We start from the raw sequence: 13,948 nt of genomic DNA, 5'->3' as shown, positions 1-13,948 counted from the left end.
TACACTTGACTCTCTTACTGGAACAGGGAAGACTTTAAACTGAGAATTGTTTAACCTCCAGGAGAGTTTATTTTAGGGTGTCATTTTCTATGCATTCAAGTGAAGCTCTAATCATTAGGACTACTGAAAAGAGATTTACCGTGGGCTTCACTGAAAAACACAAACAGATGAAGAGAAGCCTGCCTAGGTAATGCATTTCAATGTTTTAAAATGTTGACCTTCGGGGCGCCTGGCTGGCTCAGTCAGTAGAGCATGTGACTCTTGATCTCAGAGTTGTGAGGTTAAGCCCCACATTGGGTGTAGAGATTACTTAAAAATAACATTTGAAAATAAATAAATAAAACATTGAGCATATAGTATCTAGAAACTATTCAACTTGGGTAAAGTTTATAGTACAAGCTAATATTAACAGAAAAAAACTAAAGTTCCTACAGCACTAAAGTAAACTTACTATACAACATAAATGATTTTTATTTTTATCGTTTTTAAAACCACGTTCCATTTTTAAATTTATTCATGATTTTTGGATACTGTTACATTTTTAATGTTTTTAATATTGTATATTTTTAATTTTAGGTTCTTCAAAAATGGAATGGTAGGTTTCTATTATTTCTGACCTTTCCCATATTTTCACTTGAGAATGTCACCCTCATAAATAAGTTGCCTTTCACAAAAAACTGTACGTAGACCGAATGTTTTTTGTTTCTTAAATGTTTGAAATATTCTCCATTCACTGAAGAAACATCCATTGGAGAATTTTGCAACGACTTCAAATTACAAAGTTGGGTAACTAGGCACAACCATTGAATCTCAGCAGTGGATCCCACCTTCCCACCAGAAAAGAAGTACTGCCATTAGTGTCTCCCCAGAATGTCCCACAAGAACCTGGGCAAACGCTCTTCCCCAACTCTACCAGGGGGTGAAAGATGAGAAGAACCAGCTTGTCGACTTGGAAGGAAAAAGAACTGGTGTTCTTAACCATAGTCTTCAATGATACTCCACTGAACACTACTAATGATGTGAACAAGTTCATTTGATGTTAGAGTGTAATTATCTACAAGTACTTAACACGTGAAAATGTCCACAAATCTCATGCGTTCTAAGGATTCTGAGCCATCAGGAGGGCTCACTCAGAATAAGACTTATTACAATTACAGAGATCACACACTCACAAAACGTCACTCTGTGACTGGGTGTAGAGTAGCCCTAACTAACCCGGGTGATCTACAAACCAGATCTCTACTTTCACATCCTACATTTTCAACATTTTCTAAAGTAACAACTTACCAGTAAAACCAAAGAAGCTCAAGTTATTTTCCAAATAGACTATATTTTTCTTGATATGCTAAAAAAATCTGATATAATATTAGTATAAATGTTAGCAAAACAACAGACTTCCTCAATGAAGAAACAGCTAAACCCATCCCAGGATTTTATATTGCAAAGGAGGCTCATGTTCTCTCCTGAAGAAATCCCATTTTAAAACAGGAAACAGATGAAAGGGTTGCTTGGAACAGAAGCAAAACCTTGGAAACCACACATAACTGGGCTCTTGGTTATTTCAGTTTTTCTTTGTAAATTTTGTAACTGTGAGTTAAAACCTAGAACATGAGGAAACACCTAAAATTATGAGCAAAAACATCACTTTTTAATATTCATTGGCTAAACGGGATCATGTGACTTTTGTAAACTATCAGTTGTCTTCATTTAAATGGAAAACTCACCTCCTGCACTCCACCTCCCACACTCTCCCCAAAAACCACCCCCCCACACACACACACAAAATAGGTGGCCACTTCAAATAAATGCATGAATACGTGAATGAATGCTTGCTTCCCTTCTAAAATATTAGGAAATCTAAAACACACTTACTTGGTTCATAGTAATCCACTATGGACACCAAAGCATCTTGTGCATTTGAAACTTTAAAGTTTCTCACAGCAGGAATATCAACACAAAACTGGGTTTCATTTACCTTGAAAATACAAAAGACTCTTAAGGGGGTGACAGACTATGTGTTCGTGACAAAGCAAGACACTTCTTTTTCTTATCTTAAGAAACAGAAACTAACATTTAGAGAGGATTTCTGGGTGCCAAGTACTATGGTAATAAGCACTTTACATAAATTACCTCATTTAACGCATGAAACAATTCTTACAAGATAGGTATTGTTCACATTTCCATTTCACCAAAAGGGATACTGAGAATCAGAGGGGTTAAGCAGTAAATCCAAGGATGTATGCTCCTGGGCCCTGGTGCCTCACCCAATCCCCGTCTAGGCAACACACCCCCTAGGTTACTGCTAATGGATCACAGCAGCCCCCTTCTCTGAAGAATTGCCCTCAGCTCAGGGGAGCAACCTCACCAGTAAGTGAGGTAACTGCAGGTGGGGGTTGTGCGCCCCACAACCAAAAACTGACATGTCGTACAAAAGGCCAACTCCTTGCCTTCTGGAGGGGCAGTTTATGCCAATTTGGCAACCAATATTATTAAAGGAGTCTGAAATTGATAAGTTCCTTCAAATATTCCATTACGTGCCAATAGAAAAGTCAATTAATCAGTCAGAACATACCGGACACTCAAATTAAGATAACCATTAAACAAGTACATCACAGATATGAGACAAACACCAAAATCAATTACATTATTAAATGAAAACTTTAAACTTATTTTTCACATCCCAAATCAAGCCATGCTTTTCAAACAGGATGTAAGATATGAAAATCCCTGAACAGAAAAAGAAGCTAGAGACTTTGGATGAGTTTTAACAGGGTTTTAACCAGAGTTGTTTATGAAGTTGTTTATGAACAAATGAGAACTGGCTTTTTTAATGTGTATATATATTACCAAAGCAATGTATTACTGATTCATACTTGGCAAAACTGGAAGAAGAGATGCAGGTAGGTGTTCCCTCCTCAAAACATGATATCGTAAGAATACTTAAACTCAATTGCGTTTCAACCTGAGTTTCATGTAGATGTTACAAGAAAAGAATAAATTACATGCCAGCAGTTTTGAATACAAATACGTTCTTGAATTCTTACATTTCTCTCACATATTTTATACACCTTATTCTTGGATCAGTAATTTTCATACAACAATGAGAAGAATATATGAAAATTATATAATAATTTGCGTTAAGATCAAACCTCTGAGAATATTCTTCTAGGATGTAAGCATGTATACATTCAATGCAGGAATGTTAATCCCTTTCAGATTTATTAAAAGCTTCATGAAAGCATTTTAAAACTCATAATTAAAGCTTTCATCATCAGCACTGAAACTGATAATTTTAGCAATTCCCTGAGGCAGAGGGGTTCTCAAATTGGGATCAGGACTGAATTTTTGAAATTACAATGTGACAATTTCTACAAAGTTTACATGTGGCATGAAATAATGATTTAGCTAGAAAGACTTTTCATCAGGCTTGTCAGTAACAGTATTCACTTTAAATCGATTTTATAGTGATGCCTGTTGAGTGGAGACAAATATGTGGTTGCCATGTCAGAGTCATTCGGGGACACAGAAAGCTCAAATAATGACAAACGAACCACGCACAGAGCAAGGCAGACTTTCAAACACAATACATGGCAGCCTTGTCACCTATACAAAACTTGCATTTTACTACTTACAGAATCTAAATATAGGTTGAGTTTTCCATGATCGTGTTCCACTTTCTTCACCGTCTCACTCAGAGGAATTGCATCTGAAGGCACGGTAAAACCACTGAGCAGGTTCACTTCCATAAGGGCCATGCCACTTCTAGCTGGGCCCAAAAACCTAAAACAAAGAGAAAGGATGGAAGGAAGAAAACCCTTTAGGAAAAACCTAAAGCCGTTGGCAAACTATCTTTAGATAAAAATTAAAACTGCCAAGCACTATTCCAAATATTTACTGTTTAGTTGAAGTAAAAATCACTAGAGAAAGTTGTAAAACCCGTAATCCTTTCCTTACAGGTATGAAATTCTGTAATTTTCAACGATATGAAGAATAATAATTTAAAAATGTGTTCATTTGTCATGAAATGCCTGCCATGTATCAGCCTTGTGCCTGTAGATCATAACAAGTTCAACCTGGATGCCCTTTCCGTGGGCAACTCTGTGTTCTAGGGGTGATTCCAAACTGAATTACATTTTTCATTTTCTCAGAATTTGACAGCACTACGCTTTCTAGCTGAAAGCCAGGAGCTGAAAAAGAAACTGAAAACTTGACCACTTAACAGTAGACCACCGCCAAGTCTTAAGCAATCTTCTCTTCATCTGGTTTTAGAAAAAGAAGACCAGTAGGGAGAGTCCTTCTCTTTGTTCTCCCACATACTTGGAGCACATTTTGTGTTTTCTTTGGCCACCTGGCGAGAATTACAAGCCTCGGAAAGTTTTGTTACACTACATTGTTCTCTCATCCTGTTGTACACAATGTGAGCATCAAAGGATCCGGGCACCAACAACGTTTTGTCTCCTTTAAAATAAATAGTTTTCTAAAATGAATAGGTGGCAAGAGCTCTTTTGTTTGGAGCAGAAAGAGCCCAATGTGGTTATGGAAAGGAGTTTGTCTCCAACATGAAAGGATCATTGTTAAGTGAGTTCCTGTTGTCCTTTCAGATGGCAAAAGCCAGAAGGGCTGGTAGAGAATCTTGCTTTTTAGAGCAGCAAACAGACGGCTGCCAAACATGACTGATGGAAAAGCCATACAGTTACAACTGCTGACGACAGCTGGCTCAGCGACCCCAAACAAGTGAAACCATCTGTGGGGTGATGCACGCAGCCAGAAGAGATGCTATTGAAAACCAATAAGTGCACTGCAGCTAGAGGTGTTTGTATTTGAGCAGACATTAAAGATGAGAAGAATGGCCAGTCTGCTTAAATACAATGACTTTCAGCACACCATCAAAAGTGCTTTGGTTGACCTGGTCTTTCTACTGGCCCAGGAAAGAACTTGTTAATTACCATGCCATACACAGAAAACTTTATCTGAGATGAAGTAAGGGCTTGGGCCCTACTGATGGGAATCAAGTGCCTGAAATACCAGTTTTTCTTTCCATTAAATGCCACTGAAAATTTTCATTGAAAATATTTGTATTTTGTATCATATTTTTCTCAGAAGACTAGTAGCAGCATCCAAATCCTTTTTATAAGACCAACCCCTACTTTCACATGAAAACAGTTCCCTTCTCCAGTTTCTCCCAAAAGGTCGGGCGGGGTGGGGAGGGAGGGATATCCTCTATCTATCAAGATCTATTGTCCCTCTGATTCCTGATGATAAGTTAAGATCTGGAATTCTGCATCCTTTCATGAGCTCTTAGAAGTAAAAAGGCCCCATCATGATCTGAATCTTAGTTTCACCTAATTTTCCTCATCTGTTTCTTCAATTGACCTCCCTAAAAGGTAAAATCACTCTCACAGCTCCAAAGACTATGCTGCTTTGCCCATTTCAAAACCAGAATTTTAAACTTACTTAGAAGAGTTATTTTTATTAATTTCTGTCTCCCCTCCAAACAGTAAATTCCATGAAGACAGGGCCTGTGTCTTTTTAAAATCACCATTATATTCCAACATCTGACACTGTGTTTGGCACATAATGGAGACTCAAATGATATTTACTGAATGAATGAATGAATGAATGAATGAAGAATGAATAAATGGTGAGTGAATGAATGAGAAAAGCAGGGTTAATAATACCACCTGCTTTATAGAGTTATTGTAAAGATTAAATGAGATGCATGTAAAAGTGCCTGGTATAATGCCTGGCATGTAAATTTGTGATAAGTGTAGGTTATTACTACTTACAATAATAATAATAACTTAATGCTGCTCTTCCGGGGAAGAACCCAATCACAAGCTTTGCAAGGAATAACTTTCTTCTTAGCTAAAAGGAAGTCACTGAAGAAATTCTGATATCCCCCTCCTGCTGGTCCAAAATGCCCAGTAAGGGAAGGAAAGGGGCAAACACATGTGACATTTATACCAAAATCATGAACATGAAGGCCCAAAGATAGTATATCTGTACTAATATGCCTGCAATGTATCAGCCTTGTGCCTGTAGATTATAACAGGTTCAATCTGGATGCCCCTTCCGTGGGCAACTCTGTGTTTTAGGGGTGATTCCAGATGAATTTCATTTTTCATTTTCTTCAGTTTCTAGTAGCAGTAACGAAGGAGACTGGATTCAACAAGAAATGGCTAAAAAGGTTGACCACCAGGGGAAATACTCAGAGATGACTCTGAAGAGCATCTGCCAGCTCAGTACCACATCAGTGACTTCCAGCCCAACAACAAGCTAAGCTCAACCAGATCACTATGGGGTATTTAAAAAGAGCAAACAGCAGCTCCTCAATGTCAATGCATCTTTACAGTAACTCCCCACATAACATCAAATCATGCAGAGGTAAGAGGACTGACAAGGAAGAAACTGTAAAGTCTCTTGATTCAAGAACCTTCTAAAGGATTTGCTCTCAAACTTGTGTGTGCATTAGAATGACCAAGAAAGCTGAAGAAGGCAGCTCACAGACTCTGAATCTGTGAAGTCTGTGAGTGGGAATCCCTCTTCCTTTTGACAAGATCTTCAGATGCTTTGGATACAGGACAAATTTAAGAATCGCCTTATTAAGTACTCTTAGAAGCTAAAAGTGCCTATTTATCCAAGGTGAGGACCTTCTAAACTGGATGATTTCCACTGTGTCTAAAAACCCCATTCTCTTCATTAAATTTGCATATTCTTATGAAGTCTTGGGATAAAAGCATAACACTAAAGGTTAAATATGAAACTGGAATAATTATTTGACAGAAAATTACTAACTGCCAAGAAATAAATGATATTAGAGTTTAAACATGATTGGTTCATTTAAAGTTTTCTTAAATTAGACCTACATTTTATTAACATTTTCTATTCAGATTTGTTATGAATACAAGGAAAACTTGTAAACAATTTTGGACACATTGAAAAATACTTAAATAGAATTAAACAGAATTTCTAATTTGTAATTGGAAGTGTAATCATAACTAAAATCTTTGTTAAATGTAACTCCTTATATTGGTATAGTTAGGTAACTACATATATATAATAAAACCTTCAAATCTATTTTTTTAAGAGAAAGGACTTAAACAGATACCAACCTTGTACACACATTCAAATTCAAGTGATTTATATCATCCTTATTGTCTTTGACAGCAACATCTAAATCAAAGGCTTCTTGGTCTTGAACAGATCTTCGTCTTCTGGAGGAACCCGAATCTTTCACATTATAAATAACATTAAGCTGCAATAAATAATAAATTAACATAAATACTAAACTAGTAATAAATCATTAGCAATATATTACCACCATTATGTATTATAAATATCAGGTAATGATTCTCTTTGGGATAAACCCAACTAGAACTATAATCTTCAATCAAGGAAAAAGCTAGTTTTACTAGCTAAAAAAGTACTATTATTAACAAGTGTTATAAAAGCTTATAAGCAATGATTTTTAAAATTGAGGGAATTGTTAGCTAATACTCCAAAACAAGTATAGACCTTCACAATATTATGGGTATGGCTTTTTTTCCTTCCAAAGAATGTAGAACATTCCCTTTAGGAAAAGAAGCAATACTACTGCCTATCTCCTCTTGAGAGCATCCGCTAACTCCTAAGTTCTGCTGCCCAACTGGTGTCATTTGCACAAACGGGAACCTTAGAAACTCTCAGTAAAATAAATCAAAAATAAAACATTCAAGAGCCCTGGTTGAACAGAAACCTGTTCAATTACTCAGCATTCTTTTTGACCATATAACATTTTTCAAAGATGATAAAATAAATGATGAATTTCAAGACAACTTGGTCTTTTTCAGCAAATACTCTGTGCCTACCACTAGTGTGAAAGGTACTGTGGGGACACTGGGCAAGTGTAAGGGCAAGTTTTGTTTTTTGTTGTTCTTTTTTTGTTTTTGTTGTTATTTTTTTCCCCAAAGAGTTCCTAAGATCAGAACCTCTGGAATACACTCAAAATTTCCTACACCTGCCTCATGCCAAGTTGAATTGGAACCTATTGCAATTTTGTACCTCTTCCATCTTTTTTGATACCACAATTCATAAGCCTTATTGTTGCTATGTAATGTTGTATTTTCTTATACTTAAATCACACACACACACACACACACACACACACACACACACACACACCCTCAGAACTAAACACCTAGTACCCACCGTAGATTTTCACACTTCAAATTTTTTTTAATTTTATTTCTTTACTTTTGGGGGGGTGGAGCATGAGCACGTGTGTGAGCAGGGGAAGAGCAGAGAGACAGGGAGAGATAGAGAATCTCAAGCAGGCTCTGCACTGTCAGCACTGGAGCCTGACACGGGTCTTGAACTCATGAATTGTGAGATCATGACCTGAGCCGAAACCAAGAGTCAGACACTTCACTGACTGACTGAGCCACCCAAGTGCCCCTGATTTTCACACTTTAAAAAATATTCTTTCTAAGCCTTCCTCTTTCAAACCTAAGAATTACAACTTTTTATTCTGCTACACCTAGCTCATATAATCCTTCATTCCCTTGATCATTCTGGTTATCTCACTCTGGATATTCTCTAACTCTTTCCGGAACCACAATTAAAGTTTTAGAATATTCTTAGAGGAGCCGAAGAATGGTTTCATAAAATTGGAGAGACGGTCTCTGTTATTTCCATCTTCCTTCGTTCCAGTGGCATGCAATTGTCGTTAGAGACCAACGTCATCAGGAAACAAACAAGAACTACAAAATGTATCCTCTGGATCATAATTCTCATCTATAATGTAGCATTAGGGTTAATGTTTGACCTACAAAAAGGTCAACTGCCCATTCAGAAAACTTTGAGATGTCTTGCAGTTTATTTCCAACAGTTTAGCATTTTAGTACTTCAAAGAGGTTAACACTTACTGCAAACCTGAGAAGTTTCTTTGCTTTTCTGTATCCAGAGTGCTTACAAAAATATCAACTAAAAGAAATCTCAGTAACTATTTCTGGGTGACCAACTTTTTTGCAATTTGTTTCTCCATCATGAGAAGTGCCTATATAAGATTTCTGCATGTTGATACAGATTTGGAATAGTGAGTGTTCTGACCAGCAGGTGCCATTTTTTTTTAACAATTTATTCATTTTTGAGAGACAGAGCATGAGCAAAGGAGGGGCAGAGAGAGAAGGAGACACAGAATCTGAATCAGGGTCCAGGCTCTGAACTGTCAGCACAGAACCTGATGTGGGGCTTGAACCCACAAACCGCGAGATCGTGACCTGGGCTGAAGTCAGATGCTTAACCGACTGAGCCACCCAGGCACTCCAGTAGGTACCACATTTACTGCTGTGTTCCTTCAAAACTCAAGTAAAACTCATTTGGCTTCAGTAATTCGTCTACATTTGGTTTATCAAGAATTAATTCCGACCAATTTGGTGATTTAAGTACATATAGTTTTTCAATTATACCTAAAATAGCCTTTGTATTTACTTTTAGATTTGCTATTTGCATTAAAAGACAGCTTGGGAATGAGAATTTTCACATGGCCTTTGTTAGTAAAGACAAATATAAATTATTCACCCTTTTCTTTTTCTATCCTTTTTGTTGGATACTATTCCTTTTAACTGTGATCATTTTTCCTTGATTTTTAAAAAACATTTACTACTATGTTTTGAATATCATACAAAATAATCTTAGAATCACTTAGAAATAATTCTATCTGCCCTCCTTAGCTAGTATATCTGTCCTTTCAACTAGAATACTTGTATGGTTTTTTGGAAAAGTAACTTTCCTCTATCATAGCCATTTTTTAACTTTCTCAGTAACTCTTTCAGGGTTTGTTTGGTTTGTATATTCTAACCAAACACATAACCATTTTTGGTCCCATCACATATTGTTTTTGGTTTCCAGTAAGATTATGTCAAGTCCCGGGGCATGTGGGTGGCTCAGTTGGTTAATGGCTCAGGTCATGATCTCATGGTTCATGAGTTCGAGCCCCACATCAGACTCTGTGCTGACAGCTCGGAGCCTGGAGCCTCCTTCAGATTCTGTGTCTCCCTTTTTCTCTGCTCCTCCTGCACTCATGCTCTGTCTCTCTCTCTCTCTCCCAAAAATAAATGAACATGAAAAAAGAATTTTTTTAAAGATTATGTCAAGTCCCTGTAATTTTCAATGTATTATGTACTATAATAACTATTCGATTCAGGATTTTACATACTATTTTGATTTTATTCTAGCCCTATTGCACCATTAAGGGTAAGTTTCGTTGGATTTTATTCTTATAACAAAGCACTAAATGTATCGTGCTCTAATTGTTTTATTTACTATTGTATAAGATTTTCCATTAAAAGGACACATTTCCTATCTTCAAGTCAATTCCTTATAATATCATGTTGACCTTTATGTTTTTAAATGGATATTAAAAAGTTATAGGTAAAATTTTAAATGTATTTATTTAACAAGTCATAGTAGAAACTCTCCCAGCATTAGAATTTCTGAGCTGTATTTTCACAAAAAAAGTGAAAGTTGGAAGTTCCCAACAAGTCACATGAATCACATTGGAAGAATTAATCCTAACTTCAAAAAGCATATGATACTCAAGAAATATTTTTCCAAGGTTATCAATCCATTTGGTTACTGTCAACTGACTACTAGTAACATCTCTAATACTTTTTATTAAAGAGAGTGATCTATCTTGCCTAAGTCCACAGAAATAAATCCTCAAGAATTTTATACATTAAGTTAAAGATTTAGCAGTACCCCCCAAAATTATTAAAACAAGCCATATTTAACTAAACAAAAATAAACATTGTTACATACCTGACAAATCGCAAATCCAAAACCACTTGCGGAAATATTAACTGCAGTTGGCTGTACCACTGAAAGCTGAATAAAGGTGGAAAAAAGGTGAGTAAGGTTAATATTCCATATCTAGGTCCTTCCAGGTAGCACAAGAGATCAGTGTTATCCCTCATTAGGAGTGTATGCCATCTGTGGAAAGCTCTAAGAATTTTGCACAGTCTCACATATCAAAAGCTATCGGCTCATCAGAGAAGAGAGGTGAAGACAGATGAAGGGACACTCTCCACACACCCTCACCTTTGCCCTTTGGGAGGGCACATCAGTGCCATAGTCAGGGCTGCCCTTCTGAAGCAGGAAAGACAAGAAACAAAGGTCATCTCCCTCCTCCAGTCTCCCTTAGTCAGCACCTAATCTGGCCTTCCCACGAACCCAGTGGCACATGATCATTGATTATGATTAACACTATTCCTTCTCTTCTATCACTATTCCTCTTCCTCATTTTTCAGCCTTGAAGTTAGCACTTTCATCCCTCACTCTCAACTTCCCACAAGGTTAACCACAGGAATAAAGTTAGGGTCTAGAATAGTCCTTTATTACGTTTCAAAGGAAGAATCCTACTACTGGCTCTATCAATTCTCCTAAGAGGTCGTGTGGTCTAGCTAAAAAAGAACATGGCCTGAAATCATGGGTTCAAACCCTAGCTCTACTATTACTAGCAACATAATCTTAAACAAGTTACTTAACCTCTGTCTCAGCTTCAGTTTTATCATGTGCATGGTGGGGATGAAAGTACTTACTTTCTTAGTGTCGGTTTGAGAAGTAAATGCAATAGCACATGTAAAGAAATCTGGCACAGTGCCTGCAAAGAATAGGAACTCAACAGGTGTGTTCATTCTTTTCCCAATATGATAGAGCCCATGGTTCCTCCTTTTCCAAATCTTTCCAAAGTTCCCATCCCCTCCTTTCTTCCCCAGCTCAGCAGTTCAACCAACGGAGGACACTCCTTCCCCCCAGTCCCTTTACAAGGCTCTAGAAACAAGTCTTTGTTGAAGTCGATAGAATGGAAATAAAATAGCATTCCAGCATAAGGAATCATCCACATGGAATTTTAAATAACCACCCCCTTGTCCATACCTCTGCCATCTGGAGAAGAAAGCGGTTCTGTCTGTCAATCTGAAACTTTATAGGACTTGGTGAACTGGGCCCCATCACAGTCACTTGGACGTTTGTACTTTCTGTGTTCATTAGAGCTGCAAATTCAGATAGGGCCTTCAAGGCCACAATGGTGTCCTGTTGAGGAAAGAACAACATGTGTGCATGTAAGTATATATCAAGGTCACCAAAGAGTAAATTTAGTAATGTTTAGGACACCCACTATGCATTCATCCACCTTCCTTGAGAGTGGAGCTCTCCTTTATTCATTTTTGAATGTCCTTGACCTACAGTACAGGAGAAGTGTGGAAAATATCCGCTGATTGAAGCTGAGTATCTACTGTATCAGTTACCATAGATGAAAGATGACCAACATAATGGGGAACTAATTTATTCCATATACATATCAGATACGTTGTTTATATCAGTGATGAGAAAAAATTAAAATGAGTAACTCAGACCTTTGACTTAAGGTACCAAATTTTTTAATTGCCAATTTTATGAAGTCATGAAAAAAGCAATCATATACTTCCTTTAAAACATTATGTATATATTTAAACTATTAATTAGTTTAAAAAATTAAAAACTATGGGGCGCCTGGGTGGTGCAGTCAGTTAAGCATCCGACTCTTGATCTCGGCTCAGGTCATGACTTCATGGTTCGTGAGTTCGAGCCCCACATCAGGCTCTGCACCAGAGTGCTTGGGATTGTGTCTCTCCTTCTCTCTGCCCCTCCCAGGCTTGTGTGTGTGCACTCTCTCTCAAAATAAATAAATAAACACTAAAAAAGTTAAAAACTATCATCACTCACCTGGGTAGATGCAAAACCTCCCAAGCTATTCCTTTGCCTGCTTAGCCACCTCATAATCGGGATTCCCTCAGAAACCTGATATTGCAGGAAGTGTGAAAGTAGTGCATAGGCTGCAATTTCAATATCCAGGGAGCGTGGCTGCCAGGATTCAGAAAGTTTAGACTCTGAAGACACCCAGAATTGCATGCCTTCTGCAAAAGACAAGTAATAATAGTCTGACCAACTGAACAAAAATTACATTTTATACCATTAAATATCCCTACACTGGTCCAAGTTCTACCTGACTATATATAAAAATATATACGTATATATTTATGCCATGCAAATACATGTGTATTCACAAACACGCACATATAAACATTCACTTATATGTCACTTTCTAAACTATCATAACTTTTAAATTTTCATCTTTTTCCTCTTGCTTACATTTTAGAATGTTTTGATGAAAATAATTTCCCAAGAGAAATCCCACATGTTTGGCTCGAGACTAAACAGCTATAAATAAGAAAAAACATATACTCTAGAAGATTTCTGACCAGGCCATCCCAAAAATATTTTAGGATACATTAGAAAGAACCCTGTTCTGGGAATCTGCCATTAACCAGCTCTAATGTTCTAGGAAACCTCGCCTTTTTTTTCATTATCTGAAACTTGGTGTTATAAGTTCAAAATCCAAGGCCCCAAGAAAAAATGAAGGACTCTGGCCAACTTGACAATCTTCCTAGAAATATCCCTGCTGCCCCCAGAGGAACATCTTACTTGGTGCTCCCTACCCCTTTCAAATATTACTCTTTAGATGATGATTACACTTAGGTGGAATGTGAAATAACTACCACTTGTACAAGCAGAGAAGGAATACCAAGGACTTCCATCTCTGTGTAATAATCTATCCCCAGCACTGCAACAGGCAAAAAAAAAAAAAAATAGTAAGAATTCATTTTAAGGTACCGCTAACAATAATGCACTATTTTTCACACTCTTAGAAATCACTTTCTGTAGTGTAGTGTGGAAAACACTTTCTACAATTATCCCTTCTTGAATTAACAGGGCTTTGAATCAGTAGACATTACCTAAAATTATTTCTGCCCACCCATCCCCATCTCTGTGTCTGTCTGTCTGTCTATCTACCTATCTCTCTCTCTGTCTCCCTCACACACCCACACCACTCCCTGGATCCCTGACCAAAGAGGCCATTTGGGACGTAGCA

At 37.2% G+C, this 13,948-nt stretch overlaps 1 protein-coding gene across 3 annotated transcripts in view; it reads right to left on the bottom strand.

Annotated features, from left to right (window-relative positions):
- Nucleotides 1-13,948, bottom strand: part of CD109 (CD109 molecule) — a 144,413-nt gene that overhangs the window by 7,684 nt on the left and 122,781 nt on the right. For all 3 annotated transcript variants that reach the window (XR_007152347.1, XR_007152348.1, XM_047859773.1), the window contains exons 27-32: nt 12,742-12,932; nt 11,914-12,069; nt 10,798-10,863; nt 7,113-7,255; nt 3,633-3,780; nt 1,873-1,975 (exon numbers count right to left, since the gene is read on the bottom strand). Coding sequence is in view for 1 of the 3 variants with exons in the window: in XM_047859773.1 (XP_047715729.1) it covers nt 1,873-1,975; nt 3,633-3,780; nt 7,113-7,255; nt 10,798-10,863; nt 11,914-12,069; nt 12,742-12,932 (807 nt within the window). In the remaining 2 variants the exon portion in view is untranslated. The remainder of the gene's footprint in view (nt 1-1,872; nt 1,976-3,632; nt 3,781-7,112; nt 7,256-10,797; nt 10,864-11,913; nt 12,070-12,741; nt 12,933-13,948) is intronic.

This window comes from Prionailurus viverrinus, chromosome B2 (assembly GCF_022837055.1).
Source record: "Prionailurus viverrinus isolate Anna chromosome B2, UM_Priviv_1.0, whole genome shotgun sequence".
NCBI lineage: Eukaryota > Metazoa > Chordata > Mammalia > Carnivora > Felidae > Prionailurus > Prionailurus viverrinus.
The sequence above is the reverse complement of the archived record's forward strand: the minus strand, read 5'-3'. Positions and strand labels throughout refer to the sequence as shown.